This window comes from Meleagris gallopavo, chromosome 14 (genome assembly GCF_905368555.1).
Source record: "Meleagris gallopavo chromosome 14, MGAL_WU_HG_1.1, whole genome shotgun sequence".
Taxonomy (NCBI): Eukaryota; Metazoa; Chordata; class Aves; order Galliformes; family Phasianidae; genus Meleagris; species Meleagris gallopavo.
The window spans coordinates 4605910-4625724 of record NC_139417.1 but is presented as its reverse complement, the minus strand read 5'-3'; the positions used below and the strand labels follow the sequence as shown (position 1 = coordinate 4625724).

Sequence of the window (19815 nt, the reverse complement as noted above, 5' to 3'; positions counted from 1 at the left end):
ATAATACTTAAGAAATACTGTCTAACCATCCATACAGTTGCACTGGGCTCTAAAGAGGCACATTCTTTGTACACTGTTGACAACAGCCCTGAAATCACAAGTTTTACAGAGAAAGGTAGGTAAGCATTACACGCACAGACATGAACAAGTAAACAACCAGACGGTAGAGTTGACACTGCATAGAAAAAACACAGTCCAGGTCAGCACTGAACAATGCAAAATTGAACAAAACTGCTATGTTTGCTTTAAAGATTGTGTTTTTGTTTCTTTTTCTTTTTAATTTTAATTTTTGTTTTAACTCTTGCTTTTAGTCTCGGTTATCTAAGTAGCCTGGACTTGTTTTGGTCCTACTGCAACGCCATTACAGTCGAGAATGTACTGTAAACAACCTTGAGGTGGTGGTCGCTGAGGTGGGATTTTGTTTGGCTCTGGCTCCTTTAGTGATCCACTCTGGAAAACACATTTGAAAACAGAAGAGAAGAAAATTAGAGTAGCTTAGTTCCAGTTTTCAACTAATTTGCCTTTACTTTCATTTGAAATCTCTTTATTGGCTGGGGGCTGAACATACAATTTTAATTTATTCCAGAAAACATTCTCAACTTTATTTGGTGCTTGCCATGACAGAGAAATCCTAGACTAATCCAGAACTGAGTTAAAAAAAAACACAAAATCAAACAACAACTTGTTTTCCCCTTGCAGCATGTGATCAAGATGTGAGTAGTGCTTTCTCAAACCTTACCGCTATTTGCGTATGGTCTTCCTTCTTCAGTTCCCAGCACCTTGAACCACTTTTCTGTATCTCATCACTTCTGCAGTCTCTTTTAGAGTATACTGAATAGAACTTCAACAGATACCTTTGTGTGATTCAAGAAATAATGTATTTTTATAACATTTGTTTCTGGAAGCAGTAGCACAGCAGTGGTAATTTCACTTTGATTCTCTGACTGTAAATGGGAAGAGAGATGTGCTACTCTAGGTTAACTAGTTTGCTAAGCAAAATGAAAGAAGGAAGCAAAAACCACAGACAAATAATGAAAATAATTAAAATTACTTCATGCTATTCCATCTGACATGTTATTAGAAACACATGTAATGCTTAAATTTTCAAAAGAGTAGATTTATTCAGCAGTATCATTTTTGAATATATACTTGTCCAGAGGAAAAGATGGGCCTGAACCAAAATCTTGGAGCAGAAAAGCCTTTGGGAACATTAGCACTTGAATTCAAACTTCGTCTTGGACTCACTTCTTATATTTAAAAAAATGAAATATGTCAAATAATTGGACACAATATCTTGGTTGGGGTGTTGTTGTTTTTTTTTTTTTTTAATTTTTATTTTTTAGGATTCAGAAACTAAACTGCCATCTGTCACGAGGAAAAACCCAGGATATATTAAATAGTAAATGTAAAATTAATATAACAATTTTTGCAAAACTTATTTTTTTTCTGATAGTTTTGTATCTGATCTCAGAACTGCAGAAATAAATATTACTCAAATGATCCAAATTCCAGCACAGCAATCTAGAAATTGTGCTTTCTGAATGCTACAACGACACTATTGTGTGCAGCTGTTCTAAATTGCTTTGTCTGCTTCAGCTACATAAATGAAAGGACATAAGACAGGTCCAAAAGTAAGTTTTGTGAGTTACCAACCTTCAGAAGACCAGCTGAGGTGTAAAAAATGACACATACAAAATGAAGGAGGCAAAATCTGATCCCCCTGTTAACTGATCCATACTGATCCATGCATAGCTCTCGGTAAACATCACTGTAAGGATGGGGATACACTGCCACCAGATAATTTTAAAATGCTTTCATGTGACTTAAAGTCTTCCCTGTTCTATTTCTTTTTCTTCTAGAGTTCTGAACCACGCATTAAAGTTGAATTTCTATCCTATTCCTGTTTCAATGACGCAGTAAGCATTTTTTGTGGTATCCACTTTATCTAATTTTCAGCACAGGAGCTTGCTGAAAAAAATATATATATACATCAGTAAATCCTTGGATACTGGGCAAATCAGCACAGAGAATGGTAACCTTGAAAAGCTGCCCTAAAGGAGCTAACTCCTTTCATATTCTACTACCATTGTTCTGATGCACCTGGCACCTTCCTCTACACACCCGTAGGGCATTTGGGTGTTCTGCATTACAGAGAGCTTCTGTTTCCTTTGGTGTTGAAGTATGACACGTGGAGTGTGCCCTTAAAGGGAAAGAGAGAGTACTTGGCTTTAAGGGCTTTCAGAAGATTTCTGGAGGACTGAACTGACCGCATGACTTGGTTAAAAAGCATGCATAGCGTTTTGTAAAGAATATTACTACTATTAGCATGTGATAGACTTACTAGTCCTGCAAAAGGCCATAAAATACACTGAGGAGCTCTGTGCAGTGACAAAGACCAGAGAGAATGTGCACGTTGCTGTTTTTCTACTGAAAGATTACATAGGGAAAATTCATATTTTATTTAGAAACTGAAAATAAGCTGACGCTTTAAATTCACATCACTTAAATATTAAAACAACATCTGTAGGGCCCCCATTTCCTCTGTGCCTTGAGGCTGAAGCAAGTCTGCCATTTGTTCTTGCACTGAAATGGTCTCAGGTTTTATTGCACAGGCTATTTAACTGACTTGACAACATCAGTACTTATGCAATCCACATATCTTTCTATCTCACCAAGAAATTATTTTATCCTAAATTAGGCTTTCAATAAACCTTATAGAAGCCTGCTAATCCTCACCTCAACTGTTCTGGAAGTTTAAAGCCTTTGTGCATTTTCTGTTGGAGATGTATTTTCCCCACTCCAGTCATTGACTGCAGCTGTCTTGATTTTACCACCCACACATCCTTTTTTCACCAGATATCACCTGGTGCTTCCAGGAACCTCACCCACACTCCAGGCCAATCACACTGGTATATTACTTTTGCTAATTAGCCAACCCACCCAGGCTGACCCAAAAAGACTAATTAGCACTACATTCCTATTTGAGAAATCTTACTCATGGTTTTTCAATGGTCTGTAGTAATCCAGTCTTTTTCAAGAGTTTTTTTTTTTTTTTTTTTTTCTCCGAGACAGTCAGAAGCCTTGATACTTGATATTAAACACAGGCTTTGAACCACTCCTGTTTGCTGTCCTGAGCCAAGGTCTTTAATAAAATCCAGGCTTCTTCTAAAACACCACTTGTTGGCAAATTGACTGCAGTCTGTTACTCCTCACCTCTCCAACGTGGTGTGCCAATGGAATTGTAAGAGCTGCTAACTCCATGTAAGCGGCACAGCCTCTCTGAACAGAGATGCTGGACTAGACCTGTCCTGCAGATGTTTTCACCCCTCCTGTTCTTCTTTTTTTTCTTTTTTTTTTTTCTTTGTTGCCCAGCCTAGAAGATCACCCTCCTACCAGTTTCTTTCAGTACAAACATGTTTTCATGCACTTCGTTCTCGTCTACAAACTGCAGATTGCTTAATTCAAACACTGCAAGAATGAAGGATTAGAATATGAACTATGGAAAATGGCCCTGAACGGATTCTTATTTGTATGCTCAAGGCTTCCCAGTTAGTAGCACCATGCTATACAGCAATTACTAGTGCAGAGATGGGAAATGACAGCATTCAGTATGGAATTTTAAACCATACTGAATGGTTTATACTAAGTGAGGTGTGGTAAATGCTGTGGAAGAAGCCCTTGTTGCTTTCATTTCAGGAATGCAGCTTTTATATCACATCAAAATTCCCAAAAGAGAGGATTGCTGATATTGATAGTAACATTCTCTAGTGATGATTACTGAATCTCTTCTTGTCAAAGGGAATTTGTTGTTTACATAACTATTAGAAAAAATATAACTCTACTTGTGGAAGCAAAAAGTCCCATGAATACTTCAGGAATGCAATACTGACTTCTCAGATCTGAGTATAAAAATCAATGCTTTGGCTGCATAATGGTCTTTAGAGTATTGGCTAAGTTCATTATAGCCAGAGCAGAAACCCAGCTACTAAAATATAAGTGCCCATAGATGTCTCTGTAGCACTTCCTTCTTTTCCATACTCACCTGAAACAATCTCCTTAAAATTCTCTAGGTAAAACTGGAGTAAAACAGTGTTCTTAAAGCATGATGTATTATAATTTGATCAGTCGTGCTACTTATTTTTCTATCTGTTTATGTAAATGCAGATTAGATTCATATATATATTTGAATTTTGAATAATCAGAAGAATGCTGAAAAGGGTGGAAGCAAGAGCAGCAACTTGGCAGTAAAACAGCCCCTAGGCAAGGGAGATGTTAAACTGAGTCCCAGCTAAAACTGATATTGATTTGGCTGTGTTTGAAGCTTTTGTGAACCAAAGTTGGAGCATGCATTGTTGTTTTTGGGTTTCATTTGGTTTTCTTTGTAATGCAATGATAGAAGCTTTTCATAGGTATTTCAATATTTGAAAAGAAAGCCATATTTTTCAGACCAAGAAATAGTAGGATCAATTGAGAATTGCCAAAGTACAAGCTGAGATTGATTGCATAAAGGAAGAAATGTGATTGCAAAGCAGAGAGGTAATTTAGATTATTTGAGTAGTAGTAAATGATTGCATGAAAAGTCTCATAGATACAAATACTTAGTCCTTACAATAGAGGAACATCACTCCTGGTAAAGAAAGAGGAATTTAAGCTCATCAGATGCAGAAAAGCACTGTTAAACTGACCAGGCAGATGGAAGTGTCTGTACCTAGAGCATGTGGAAGAACTCAGCTAGCTTAATTTAGCCAAAGAAACTTGAAGGCAGTACAGTTCTTTTTACAACACTGTAATGGTAAAGCAATAGATAGGGGGGAACAAGCTACACTGAAGGACAGTGTGAACCAAGAAGAACAGGCATTAGCTGAATAAAACTGGGTTGTAAATAAGCACATACTTATTTAAGCACATATTATTTAGCAAAGCACGGAGATCTTGAATTGACTTTGTGATATGGAGAATCAAAAAATAAGAAACTCCCTAGCACCTTATTGCTAACTGTTTTATACCTTCAGTGTGCAGTGACTATGTAAGGGTACTCACCAGTTGCTAGAACAGACCTTACTCTCTACAGGATGAACGTGGTATAAGTGACTCATAAATGCTTCCTCGGTAGTAGGGCTTAACATGACAACAAAGTTTTTGCTATTTATTGTGGACTGAGACAGGCAGTGAAATAGGCCTGATTCCAATTGTAAGACAGGCGTGCTAAGGCACACCTCAGAAAGGAGCCACTTTCACCATCTAGTGCAAAGAGGCTAGTGAAAGGAGAAGCCACTCCCACATTTTACAGTTGTTTGGAGTTTCAGTGTTCAGCTTGCCCTAAAGATATTCTCAGCAAAACTGGTGCCAGCACTTCATGTTGAAGTTGTGATAAAGAATTAAAAAATTTAGACCAGCTTTTGTTGTTGCTCAGCCAGCTTTCCAAATTATCAATGCAAAACCTGTAAAATCTTCCTCTGAATGAGAAGGGAAATGACTGCTCAGAGGAGAAAACAAGCTATGCAGCTTAATTTTTACTTGGAACAGTATTTACAACTGAAAAAGTTTTGGTTTTAAACATCAAAAAGTACTATAGCTTATGTTTTGTATACAAAGTGCTTTCCATTGTTAGATAACTAATTTCTTCCTAGAGAAGAATTTTCTTCCTGAATATTTTTACACACACTTTGAAAAATGAATATCCTAGATTCACTGCTATTTAATGGCACACTTCAATATTTTCTCTTAGACAATGAAACAGGTGACATCGCATTGCCTATGCCACATCTATTTTCTATTATTTTGCTGAAAAAAAGAAATATCCCCCTCACTATCACAAAACATGACATTGCTATACAAAATTTAGGATGTCAACTTATCAGAAAAAAGTGTTTCTTAACAAGTAGCAGCACTTGTTGAAGTTAACTGGTCCCATTCCAGGGACAGATGGTAATTCTAATGGACAAGGATGCAATCTGATTTTATTGCAACTCTTGCTTAATGAAGCCAGATTTCAACTTCAGTTTTTGAAAAGGGAACATTAAAAGTATGCTGTTGCAAAGCAGCTGTCAGGCAGTTCTTCCCAGTAAAAAATTGCTCCCCACAGACAAGGAAGGAATGTGGACAATGTGATGGGAGAGAGCTCCCTGTGTGCTAAAGCATCTGGAACTGAAATGTAATAAGTGTGCTTATTTATACCACAGAAAGAGAGCTGTAAGATAGATGGACAGGAAAATGAAAGTGGTACAGCATATCTAGAAGACTATCTAGTTCTGGAAAGTTAATCTTCCTTAAATGTTTCTCAGTGTACATAGATACCTCTAGCTTAGAACTTGATAGTGTCAAAATGCTGCGCTCTTATTTGTAACTGTAAGGAATGTTTTAACCTTGGGACCCAGGGACGTTGGGTGATGCTATGCTGTATCAGCTCCTCTGTTCTTCTTAATATGGGATGACAAGTGATCCTTTCAAGAACAGGTAGAGTTAAAACCTGGAGTCACAATGATCCATCGTTACCGGATCCATTCAGAATTGAAATCTGTGCTTTGAAACAGAAGGTCTGAAAAAAGATGGAACTAACTTAAAATGAGTAGTTTGTCAGAATACTGTTGTATCAGTGTTACAGAATGGTGGAGCAGGAAAAGGCTTGGGAAAGGACAAGTCACTGAGCTAAGAGCCATACCCCAAAGAAGACTAAAGTTCAGAACTCAAACAGAACGTAAGTCCTGTCTGCCAATGGTTGTGTGGGCTTCTTTCCTTGCTTTGTCTGACACAGCACAAGCACACAGCCACATGTAGGCATCGCTGGCGACTTGCTGGAATATGAGAACCTTTTTGAGTCTCTTTTATAAGTTAAGAGGTACTGGAGAACAATCTTTGAACAGGTGAAAAGAAGCTTGAACTACTGGCAGCGATGCAGATGAAGCAATGATCCACCACGAGATGAGCGGTGGAGGAACTGGGAGGTTACTTGTTTTTTCTCAAATGATCATTCAAGAATATTTGAAAATGATTTGCACTGTTTTGAATTTTTCTGTAATTTCTCTCGGTAGTTATCTATGTTCAAAAACTGTAATTCTTATTTAGCATGTAGTCCTTATTCAAAATAAACTACGGTGATGACTACTGGGGAGATAGACAGAATCCTTGTAAGTTAAATGTGGAATAAAGCCAGATGGCTTTGCCTAACAGGTTATGACTTAAAATTCAGAGAAATCAATTTTAAAAAGTCAAGTGCCGACAGAGAATGATAATAAAAAAGTAGAAGGGAAACACCCAGCACAGTGGGGAAAGGAAAGGAGGCAAAGGAAAAACCTCCAAGAAAAGATGATTCTATTAGGTTCAGCTTAAATAAGCAAAATCAGTAGAATCAGTAGAAATAGCTGAAAAATATGATGAAATAGAAAAAAACAAGAGGTTTTTATATGATTGTAATTATAGCACTAAGACCAAAGAGATCTAACTTAGACTCTATGTTTGTACCTGTTTATGTGGCAACACTTACATGTTCCATAGTGAAAGGATCACTGTTTTCCTTGTTTTAATTTTGAAAGACTGAGTTTTGCTACATAACAGATTGAAGACATCTTCTTGAAGTCTTCGAAAAATGTGAGAAACGGAAGCTGTTTCTCACAAAAATCTACTGAGAACATATACTCTATACTGGAATGCTCATGATTACTTAAGAATTAAACATCATCTTTGTTCTTGAGGTTAGTCACCATGGAGTCTCAGAATTCTTGAAGACATTGTCTGCTTCTGTCAACATAATGGGCAGATTGGAAGACAGATGGTCAGAAAGTTAAGAAAAGCATTATTTTGTTCAGTGTTGACCAAAAGCATTATTAATATGTTTTAAAAAGTTATTAATTAGTAGTACTTTTAATATGTTGGGTGTTTTTTTTTCTTTTTTCCCAGCTTTATCTAGCATTTTGTTGCTTTATGTATTATAAAAATTACTGGCAGTAAGGCTATTGCCTTACTTACCTGTCCTACAAACAAAAAGTTATTCTGATCATCCCAGTCCTGATGCTGGAGTCTGTCACATTCCTTATGGGATCTTTCTATGAAGTATTTTTGTGAGCAACTCTTTCTGTTATCAAGCTTTACTCAGCTTATCTGCAGGGAGATCATGCATGTATTCTTCCCAGACACTCCACTGACAATAAACATTCAGTACAGTCAGAACGAAAAACAATAATAATAATACTAATTAAAAAAATGCACACTCACAAAAATCTAGAGACAAACAAAAACACAACCCACAAAACCAAGGCAACATCCTGAAAACTTCTGTTTTCACTAATTTCTATCGATGTCAGTAAAAATTTTAACCAAATAATCCTAACCTTCTAATATATACCTTTTAGTGTCTTTTCTCTTATTATTGAAGTATCCCTTTAAAAAGGGCACTATAAAGGCACACTTGCTTAGTTGTGGCACACTAATTCAAAACAAGCTAGGAAAGATGAGCACTTACTGGTATTTTGATTTAATCATCTTCATTTAATTGATACATTTCCAGCTAGCCACCAAAACCAACCGTGTAGACGCCACCAGTAGAAGAACTGAGCAATACGTACTTACCTCCGTAGTGATTACTCCATCTACTGGTACAGGATCTTAATAAACATTTTTAAATAGGTTATTTTACAGTATTTTTCAATGAAATCTCTGTTCAGCATCTGTGTACTGTGTCCTACTGCTGTCAAAGAGCCTCAGATTTATTTTCCTGCATGAACTTCGATGTTAGTATCTCACTCTCTGAATGTCAACCTTAAATCAAACTATGCAATGAAATAGTGTTTTAAAAAACTCAGCCAGAACTCTTATAAATACCCTTAATCCATCAGTGTAGTCTGTTGTGATCCCTATCACTTCTGTAAAGAACAAAGGATCTGCCCTTAATAGATGTCATAATGAAAGATGGACAAAATTGGTGTACTAAAATATATGCTATCATTATTTGTGTGTGATAATTAGACTTGGCTGCTGTAAACATACGTGGAATGAAGTGTGCCTTCCTCATGCGTATTAACAAGAAGCCCTCAGCTCTTGTTAAGTCCATTACAATTCTATTTTCTTCTGTTTTTCTTAATTCCATGCATTAGGATCTAAAATCATTAGGGTCTGAAATCATAACAACTGTTTTTCTTGTATTTTCACAAAGGTAGAATAACTAAATGTTAAAAAAAAAACCTTTGATTAAAATAATCTTCTCTTGTTCAAGTATACAAAGCTGAATATTGCACATATATATATATGTACAATATATATATGTACATATTAAGTAAGCACATACTTTCTGTATTGAAAATAATGAAATTAAATGGTGTAAATGCATTATAATAGAGTTGTCAGAAATTGCAGGAGAGAGCGCATTTCGCATGGGTAAAATGTACCCAACTCGTTGCTTGGGGCGGTGCAGCTCCTGCAGTGTGCTGCACTGCTCTGCGGTTCTGCAGGCAGTTCAGGACATCAACTGCCACAAAGACGAGGCCACGAGGTGTCGCTGGGACTCAAGGAAGCAGAACGCACCGCAGTGAGCACAGCGAGCCCCAGTTTAACAAAGAACTTGTAAGCATTGTTTTAACGTTACAATTTGAGGAATGCCTTTTGACTTACATGACCTTAAACGTATGTTTTAGCGTTCTGTTGTGGATAAATGGCTCAGCAATATTTTTCCCGTTCTTAATGAGTCCCGATGACAGCCTTAGATTTTCTGACGACTGGGGCATCTTGCTGCTGCCTGACTGCTTTTCCATTGAGTCACAACAATAAGTCTATAAACATCTTAATGTAACAAGCAGTTTGCTTCCTAGGAACTATGATTTAAAAGGACTTCTAGGCAGATGCAGAGAACAAGTAGTAAAGAATAAGTAATAGGATTTTGTTTGTAGTCACTGATGGCTGTCAAAATGTAAAGAAACTGTCTGAGGTACCCACACACAATAAAAAGAGCTCATTGTACACTAATGTAGACCAGAGAAGATACTCAGTTAACAACTACACAGCTATGCTATCTGTTTATTGGCTAGGTATACTGCTTTGTTCATACAGAGTGATGTCATAGTTTGGAAGTATAAATAATTGAAGAGGCATATAGTAATATCATGGAATCTCTGTGCTGCCTTGCCATAAGCAGGGAGAAAGTCAGGCTAATCTCTTGAGTATGTTTACAATCTGAATTTCTATCGGATTCTACTCCACAAATCCATGTATGGCTCTTTTATGGACAGATGATATGGTGCCATTTATCTCCTAATTGAATGTCTACCAAAGAAATACAGCACATATAGTTTAGGGTTCATCAGCTAATCTAGTGACATGCTTAAGGCAAGCAGTTCTTAAATTACTCTTGTTGTCTGTTACTACAGATGTAATTACAACAGGGAATGATTTGCTTTGCACCAGTTCTGCAAGATTTTCATATATTAGCACTCAAACTCTATGTTTACCCTCACTCATATAGAAGGCAGTCTCTCCTTTCAAAAATGTGTATGAAAAGTATATTCTTGCAAGGGAGAGGGACTGTGACAGCAAGTTCTTGCAGGTGGTGCTGATTGGAGGTATGAAGATAGCCTGGCTAATGTGAGTAGGTTTAGCATTAGGAGCTTATGGATGAGACAAACTCTAGCAAACCTAATCTTGGCCCCGTTGCTCTTCAACTAATCAACAGTTACACTGCAGGTGAACTTCCATGACACTGCAAAGCAGAGCATCATTCAGAAATGAGATCCATGCCTGGACTTTAGTGCAGAAAAATTTACTTTTCCTTACAAGCAGATGAATACTGACTTCTAGATTTCCATAAAACTCCATGGTGGATTACAGGGATCCTTCCCAGTCACATGTATTCCCTTCAGTTAAGATCAAATCAACTCTATTGTCTACCTAGCATAAAAGCTTCAGTGATTAAAAAAAATGCTGTTCATCATAAGGAGTTTGCTTTGAAATAAAGAAATAGCAAATACAACAGATGGAATGGAATAGAACTGTAACTACTATTATGGAAGCACAAGAATAGGTAACTTGATAAGTTTGCTTTTCTTTCTGGAGTTAATAGTTTTTATCCACTCTGTGTTCACATTTGGTTCAATTTGCTCTCTCAATGTAGTAAAAGAAACGGGAGAGAACTGTTTGGCTGTAGTCAAATCACATGGAGGTTCAGAGAGTGAAGAACGAATAAGATAAAGACAGAAATTAGAAAAAATCAACCATTTGTCTGTATAGCAAAAGATGGGTGAGGAAGAGCTGATTGACTCTGTACTGAACTTAAAGTAATTGCACTGAACTTCCCTCTGGGTAGAAAGTAAAGAAAGTATTAAAATGTTTTAAAATAGAATGTTATGAAAGGAAATATGCCAAGTTCTGCTGTTCTGGTCTCAAAACAAGTAAAGCACCATCCTCTGCTTCTGCATTATTTATTTATTTTTTGCTGGTGTGCTACTTCTTTTTGTTAAATAGAAAGTAACCAGGATACTAGGGAATGCTCTGCTCTTTGAGATGTGGTTATGGATATTGTGCCTCTGGTGCACATATTTCTTCCTTCCATTAAGGATATAAACTTCCTTGTTCTGTGGTTGATAATGCAGCTTGATCTCAACAGAGCTGTAATGAGATAAGATTTTCTTAATATGATTTTCCTTATTTTCAACTGCTAATATCACTGTAGTCATTTGAATTTTATGGCAATATTCTTGCATAATGTAATATTTTACAAAGAATTTACTTAATCACTATAAGTATCATGATTTGATATACAGCTTTGAATGTGCTTTACTAATATTGTTTTATATATAAATGTTGCTACAGAAGCACTCATAAAATAGCCTTTACTGAGCAACCACCTGTAGTTTTGCAAATCCACACAGCAGAACTTTCAGCAGTGATCCTTCCTGTCAAAAGATGGAGACAGAGTTAAGCAATTCCTCTACCTAGAGCATTTCACTGGGTACTTTTACATATTGTTTTGTATTTTAAGGAAAGATTTGAGAGAGGCTTCTTAGAAGAGTTGTCAAAAGTGTTAGAAGAGGCTGCAAAAGGAGGAAATTTGGATTTCCATTTATTGCCTACAAGTAGAACACCTGGATTTTGTTTTTTTTCATGGAAAATTTCCACAAAAATCACATTCCTAGATATATTTCTACTGAACATTTTCATCATGACTGTATGTAAAACAAGCTGTCATTTTTAAAAAATAAATAGAAATAAAGTACTTGTTTGAATTTTTTAACTAAGTGCAGTTATATAAGGCAGATAAAGCTGTCCAGGCATTCTTCCTTTTCTTTGTAGTGGGAAGATTTGGAAAGTGACTGATAGAAGCAAAACTGGTAAGTTTTGAGTCCTGTAACTCCAAATGCTTTCTATCTTGGTATGGTTTGATCATGCTGTCAAAGGTATGCAGTAAGCTGAGACCACGAAAGCATGACAGTTTGTTGGCTGCACAGAGTCGGGGGGGAAGAGGAGCAACAGAAAGAACTGTAAACCGGTGCTTTCACCTTCACTGATTATTCCTCTCCTTTTCAGTGTATCTTGTTATAAAGGGTTTATAAACAAATGAGTAAATAAGTTGATATCTCAAACAAGTTTAAGAATCACGGGATCTGCCCTTCTGAGTTTTTAACATGAGCAACAGAGTTGTCTGAGGTTCTTATTTTTGGAATTCACTACTTCTGGCACTCTGACAGAAGGAACTTTGCTGGCCTTCAAAACATATTCCAAGGCCAATTGCTTCCATCAAGATTTGGCTGCATAGCTCTAAACAAAGACTTGTTTTCCTAATCATTGTTCTCTGATGGATTACTAGTTAATTGGAACAGTACTGACCATGGAGGGCATTTGTAAATTGAAACATTGTTTTGTTGCATGATGAACCCAATGCCACAGATACATTATAATTAATTAAAAAAACCCAAACGCGTAGATAATAAGGGAATTCAAATATGGCACTTCTATGGCTGTAAACCACTCATTTGACTTTTTGGTATTCGTGTTACTTTAGTCTCTAAGACCACACACTGACATGCACATACTTTATTTGGGATAAATTCCTGGCTTCACGTTTTATACAGACTGCATGAATGTGCATTCTCTCTCCTTTCTCTGCAGGTTGAATGGGCTTTATTTTACAAGGATAGAAAATAATGTCTGAGATTAGAAAAGAAGAAATCTGTTCAAAGATGTAAGGAACAGCTTGGTTTAACAGACTAATTGTATTCTTAGGAAATCAACCTAGTTAATAAGGAACTACACATAAGGTGATATCTGATTTGAATACTCATGATTGTCTCCCTGAGAAGATTAATGATGTTTGCAAATGGCATCTTCTGTAGAAATTTAGATCCCATTTGTCTGACCTAAGCTGGTGAGTAACGTAAGAAGGAGAATTTTAAGGAAGCAGAGTCTGATTAACTGAGAAATGTAAATAATATTGCAAATATTCTGAAGGGATGTGTCTCTGATTTTGGTCAACTGTAATTCATAATTAAGGGACACGATAAGGCAAGTAAGATTAATGTTGAATAACATTCTGTTGCCTTTAGTAAAGGCTAAATTCTTCAGTAACCTAGACTTATCAGTGGAAATTCAGTAGCTCACCAGCAGATACTATCTTTTGATTTATCTGAGGCTTCTTTGCTTAACAGGAAAAAAATCCTTTGCATGGACATGATGGGTGACAGAAATGACTGAGGAATTTAGAAACTTTCTGAAAATGTTGCCTGTCCTGTTTTCATTCTAGATCTGGTCCTCTGTAGCCAGTTTTAGGTGGAAATTAGTAAAACTGTATTTACGTACAACAGGTAACCAGTTTCTTTGTATGACACCAGTAGCCACAAACATTTTTCCATCATTGCCTTCTTTGAAATCCAGGGAAGCATGCTTATAAAGGACCTTAGATTTAGTGATTTAAAGCATCTAAGTCACTGTGAATCTGTCCATTATTGCATAAATTTTGATTTATGTTGATAAATCTTTGGGCAACTCTGGATTTGACACTTTGCTTCATTTGTATGTATGACTAATTTTACGGGCCCAGAAAAAACTGCATTTGGTATGAGATGATTTATTTTCTCCTTTATTGTCCCTCTTTTTCAGTGCTCTATACAATAAACTTGAGTCATGCTTGATGGAAACATCTCCATTGTGTGTGGTTCAGCAATTTGTGCTTAGGTTTGAGTGGCTGTAATATAAATAGAAGCCACACAATTTTTTATGTGGGATGGTGTATTTTTATAACTTAAAACATGATGATATATTTGAAGAACAAATTAGTCACCCTACCTCAAGAACTTGTCTGTCTGAGGTATGCCACAGAACTGTTTTCAAACTGTTTACCTGGTATGGAGCCTACTGGCAGTAAAAATAGATTCTTGATTTTGGCTTGGTAATTTCTGTAATATAGTTTGGATTACTTTGTTAATTAACTGATCAGCATGGAGCTGTGCTGGTACCAAGCAGCAGTCCTTAATAGTTTATTGTCATGGTTTATTCCTTCAGTATATTAAAAGAAGTACCTGAAAGTTGAAGCCAATAATGCTGTCCTGGATTAGACCTGCTGCCTAGCCTATGAACTGATAAGAGTTGCTGTTTAGCACTTAGGTGGCCTCTTTATGCTCTTAAAACCTTGTACAAATTAATGACACCCACAGAAATTTTCTAAAGTGTCAATAAAAGAGATTTTGTATTTGTAAGCTGGTAGCAAAGCGAAGGGCAGAATTCTGTGGTCAACATACTTTAATTATCAGACTGTATGAAATACAATAAATGAAAATGGTTCCTTTTCAATCTTTGAAACTAGTTTGATAGCATGTTAAGCATATTTCAGGAGTTTCCTAGATTTGAGAGGCATTTTCCTGAATTGTAGCACATCAAAAGATGATCATATAATTAAGGTCAGAAATGCATATGAGCAAGAATTATTATCTTAGCACTCTTACTGATATACTCAGGGCAAAGACTTTTGTGATATTTAAACTTCCATAACATTTTATATAGATGAAACTGAAAGAAAAAAAAAATACAAAACCCAGTAATTCACAGAATCCAGAGCTGTCGGTTTACTTATAGAATCTTATCAACAAAACAGTAAAAAAAACCCTGCACTACTCACTTACATCCATCCATCTCACTCAAACATGACAAATCTATCAAACATATTGAAAAGCTCTTGAATTGTTGTAGCTGAGGGTACATCTGCATAGCTGTCCAGCCAGATTCTTGAAGGAAAATATTGAGTGTAACATTACAGAAAAGTTGCTTTATTGTAAAGACAAAGATTTCCTACCTGAGGCTGCTGAGTGGCAGTGGGTCTCTGAGGAGATGGTATAGGAGTTTTGGACAACATTTGGTTCATTTTGCTTACAACTAATTCAGTTATATGCTGCCTGTCTTCGATCTGATGCTCACCGATCAGAGGCATTGCACAGTCCATTACCTGTAAAATAAAATATGGCACCAAAGTAAACTTATTCCACATCTGTGTAGAATATCAGCTCATTTTTAAAAACAAAAGAAAAAGAGACAAAACACAAATGGGATCTGTATAAATGGTACAAGTTATACCAGAATAAAAAAAAACAAAAAAAGCCCAAGTGCAGAATGTGGATCAGCAGAGCAAGAGAACAGCAGTTTTACCACATCATCTCTTTCTAATCTCCAAGCAACATACAGGTGCAGTACAATACATGGGCATACACTCTTTAAGGAACATGATTCTGGTGGGAAGCTCACAGCTATAGTAGATAAGGAATATGAGATTTTTTAGGCTATTCTGTTGACTGCTGGAACTTGTCTGCACTGCTGTCTAAGCTAACATCTTTGAGGATTTTTTTCTCTTAGGTGGTGTTGTGGTTCAGCTCTGATCATCAGCTGAATCAGAACATGGAAATATCAACTAAAACTTCAGCTTCCTAGCTCTTTGTTGGATTTCTGCTCTCACAGTAATGATCCTTACTGATTAGAGAAAACTTTGTAACAAGACCTTGTTGTTATTGATGGGCTGTTTTGAAAAGCAGCATGGCTGCAATGCAGCTGATGCAAAAAAAACCAACAACCAACAGAACAAAACAAAACATAATAAAACAGAATATCAGACAGACCAATAAAAATGTACTTCTTTCCATGGTACATCTTACTGGTCAATACAGTTCAGCAGTTATTTCATTCAGCTATTCTAACAGATAAAACTAACACTGAATTCTGTTCGCTTCAGTGGGCTATAAGGATTTCTTATTTCCGCAGAGGTATTGTCACTTCTACAGTGAACCTATTTTTGGTGTATCTCTGTGTGTTTCATGAGAAATATCACAATGGCAATAGACATTCTTATTTCTGCAATCACAAAGGATTTAATTTGCTTTTGAGAAATTGCAGTCTTTCATTCAATTCAGAAAAAGGTGACAGCGTGTCATTTGCAGCTCTGCATTTTGGTGTATCTCATAGATGTGGATCACAAGTGACTGAAGCCTACAACACAAGCAATAATATTAGTAATTAATAAATGACTGTAAAGGATAAAGCAGTTGGACTACATTAGTGGTAATATACCCGATGGATGTTATTATGTCTGACCCAGTTGGATTGTTTGTACAAACTGAATTGCGTCCATCTAATTTCCAGTCTGTGCCGGATGAAAAACGTCACACAAAATTTCTCACTAGTGTAGACAGATCTTGCAGTTGATGCAGAAGTAAGCTGTGCTGGTAAGAGAGAGGATGGTGGTGGATGAAGAAGGAAAGCATCATTAAGAAGGAATCCTTATGGACTTTGCCCAGATCTAGAAGGTAATCTAGATCAGTGAATTACATGGAGGTGTTTTAGTATTTTCAGCAGTGAACTTCCCTGTGTGTCTTTGGCTTCTCTTCTCCATTGCAGGTAAATGGAAGAAGACTGAAAAGGTTCAACAGAGTCAAGAGACTGCTGGAGGACTTTTTCTGCCACAGGCAATTGGGAGTGCTGATGATCAGAGAAACTTCATAAATGTCACTCACTACTACCCAATCTCTAGCAAAAGGACTAAAAAAGAAAAAGGGCTCTGATGAAGCATGCAGGGCTAGTTTGACTGGGAAGCTGATTCCCATCTCTTCAGAAAGCTATTCTGATGTAAGTTGGTATATTGAGCTTTTTTTCATTAATTACTCAGTTTGTGTTGTTGAAGGGAAGATACTGAAATTTTGTGATAAGACTTGATTATGCAAAATATTTACAAAGTGGAAGAATGTTCTTTGTAGGGCTGTCACAGTGATCAGACTGAAGGGAATAAAGCAGGTGGTTCTGAATTCTGTGGGATGAAGGGGTATAGTACAGACAACAACACTCTCCTCAACCCACTAACTTACACTGCACACGATCTCCTTTATAGTGCTATAGAAATTCTTACTGATGCTGACAAAGACTTTGTTCTGATAATATTAGCTTGAAGCCCAAAAGTGTTTACATTATTCTTCTGTTTGTTGATTTATGAGAGACACTAACATTGCATACTGGCAATCAAAATGCTGACAACGTTTGTTTTGGGATTTTCAAATCTAGGATGTCTCCTCTAAGCTTTCTCACAGCAAAGAGAATTGAAAATAAACCTAAAGTAAACAAAGAAATAATAGTTGAGATATAGAGCAAATGTTTCCTAAAAATGAATGAATGTATGAAGAAAGGCTTGAGTGAAGAAGCATAACAGGTGTGAGAAAGGAAACCTCACTTTCTTTAAGATCCACTTACATTAAAAAATATATTTGGAATTACCGTGAAACAAGTTGCCTAAAATAAGATCCTGCCAAAGGATTAGATAGGATGAAGACCCAGAGGATTGGGCTCTGACTCTGATTTTCTATTTCCAAATACTTCTACGACTGCTTGCACATAACTATATTTGGGAATTATTTCCACATTGTTTACCAGAACACATTGAAAAGTTGTCATTCTTTGGAATAAAAGAAGCAGCTTTGAGGTGTTGCTCAAAACTCAACATCCACATCAGTAATTCATTTAACCTATCTCAGCTCAGCTTTGACAGCTATAAAATAACATAAAGTCTATTCTGTTGAGATTTTGAAGGGATTTTGAATTAATTTTGATTAATACCAGTTGTAAAATACCCTTTGGCTGCTCAAATGGAACAGAATTTCATAAGAAAAATTGGTTATTAGACAGCATTGCTTTAAACTTCACATTAAAGTAGCAAAAGAAAAGAACATAAAGTTTTCAGTATGTTTCAATATACTGGAATGGAAAATTACTGTGCACATCCTAAACTAAAATAAATGATAGGTTATTGCTGGACTTTTACCTATGACAGATATATAATTTTAAAGAAGAATATTAAGTTAAGAGTTATCATTGTTAGACCGGTAATTTGTGACAGCTGCCAGAAGCAGCATAGGATAAATCCTATGCTGGTAGGATTTTTGGTAGGTTCCTTCAGATTTTCACCCCATGTGTCTTGGAACATGAATATAAAATTAGAACATCTCTAAACAGAGATAATGTATGTCAAGGTTCCTACAGCAGCATCTTAATGGAGTTTAGACACCCCTTGTACTTTCTCTGTGTCCCAGACAAAAGTGTGCATGGTTAATGCCATGGAACTCAGTACCACAACTTAAGCAGTTTAAGTACTCACAATGTGTGAAGCTTTCAGACTCACTGGCAATGATCCAAGTTGTTTAATTAGTGAATATGCCCTGCTGGGTTTGACAGAATGGTTGGTAGATATGCATCAACTTGGCCAGAACTGGTTTGTGGTCATGCCATTCAGCAATGCTTAGCTGACTAGGATTTAACACTGAAGGGCTTATTAGTTGGAAATCTTCAAGCAGATCATTCCTTAGATCCAGAGGAGGCTCTGTTGAACATCTCAGGTATATTTTAACCAAAATCTTAAATTTCTTGAAGATAGTAAGGTAGTATTTGTAAGTATAGCCGCCATGTTCACCTATTAGGCAGATTCAAATACATATGACATAAGAAAACCAGCCATTTGTCCTTGAGAACCTTTTGTCACTGTGACTGGTTTTGATGGTGATTAAAAACCCTTTTGTTAGCTACTATACTGTTGCTGCTGCTGTGTTTCTATTCTCCTTCCTAGTAAAATAATGAATGAAAGATATCAGAAATCACTAGTGTTTTATATAAGCATATCTTAAGAATTAGAATATTTTGTGTAACACAAGCAGAGTTTTTAAAACTTGTGAATGATTAATAGGAAATGTCATGATGGCTCCTCTCCCCTTAGAGAGCTTGGCAAAGTTTAAACACAGACAGCATCCTGGTTTATAAACAGCCTATTTACACTCTCTACTAGTCTTAAAATATCCTTGAAACACTTTGCCAGGTCTTTTTTCAGTATCTAGTTTAGCTATTTAAAATATTGGAGCTTCCCACTATGAAGATTTCATAGAAGAAAGGCATTTGCAATTTATATGGATTAAAGCTTTACTATTGTAGATGTCTGTAAAAACAGGTTACTATGAATTATCATTACTTAGTTCATACTACTTTCATCTTTGATTTATATGCATTTCAGTACCCAATTCTATGGGATGAATTTCTCTTGCCACCCATAAAACATATGCTGAAATGCATTTAACACAACTTTATGTTAAGCTGTGAGGGACTAACTTATATTAGTGGTAATATAGAAACTACAGCAAGTCAACAAAATAACTGTGATAAAATAAAACACCTTTCAGTGATATGACCCTTCAGTGAATTGTGCCTTCTGCTGTTGCTTGTGTGTATAAGGCAACTATTTGAGATTTTGGCTGCAAAACTGAGACTGCTAAGAAAGAAAAGAAAAATGCTGTTTATCTCTGATGACCATCAAAGGAAATGGGATGG

The 19815-nt window shown here is 36.3% G+C and overlaps 2 protein-coding genes across 9 annotated transcripts in view; one reads left to right on the top strand and one right to left on the bottom strand.

Annotated features, from left to right (window-relative positions):
- SYN2 (synapsin II) overlaps positions 1-19815 on the bottom strand; it is a 148848-nt gene that overhangs the window by 6887 nt on the left and 122146 nt on the right. For both annotated transcript variants that reach the window (XM_085235735.1, XM_085235734.1), the window contains 2 exons: positions 15266-15415; positions 390-450 (listed from right to left, as the gene is read on the bottom strand). In XM_085235735.1, the coding sequence (XP_085091861.1) occupies positions 390-450; positions 15266-15415 (211 nt within the window). The remainder of the gene's footprint in view (positions 1-389; positions 451-15265; positions 15416-19815) is intronic.
- Positions 1-19815, top strand: part of TIMP4 (TIMP metallopeptidase inhibitor 4) — a 108975-nt gene that overhangs the window by 35896 nt on the left and 53264 nt on the right. The window contains exons 4-5 of one of the 7 annotated variants that reach the window (XM_085235739.1): positions 16600-16763; positions 16855-17082. The exons of the other annotated variants lie outside the window; for them this stretch is intronic. The gene's annotated coding sequence lies outside the window, so the exon portion shown is untranslated. The remainder of the gene's footprint in view (positions 1-16599; positions 16764-16854; positions 17083-19815) is intronic. 7 annotated transcript variants of the gene reach the window in all.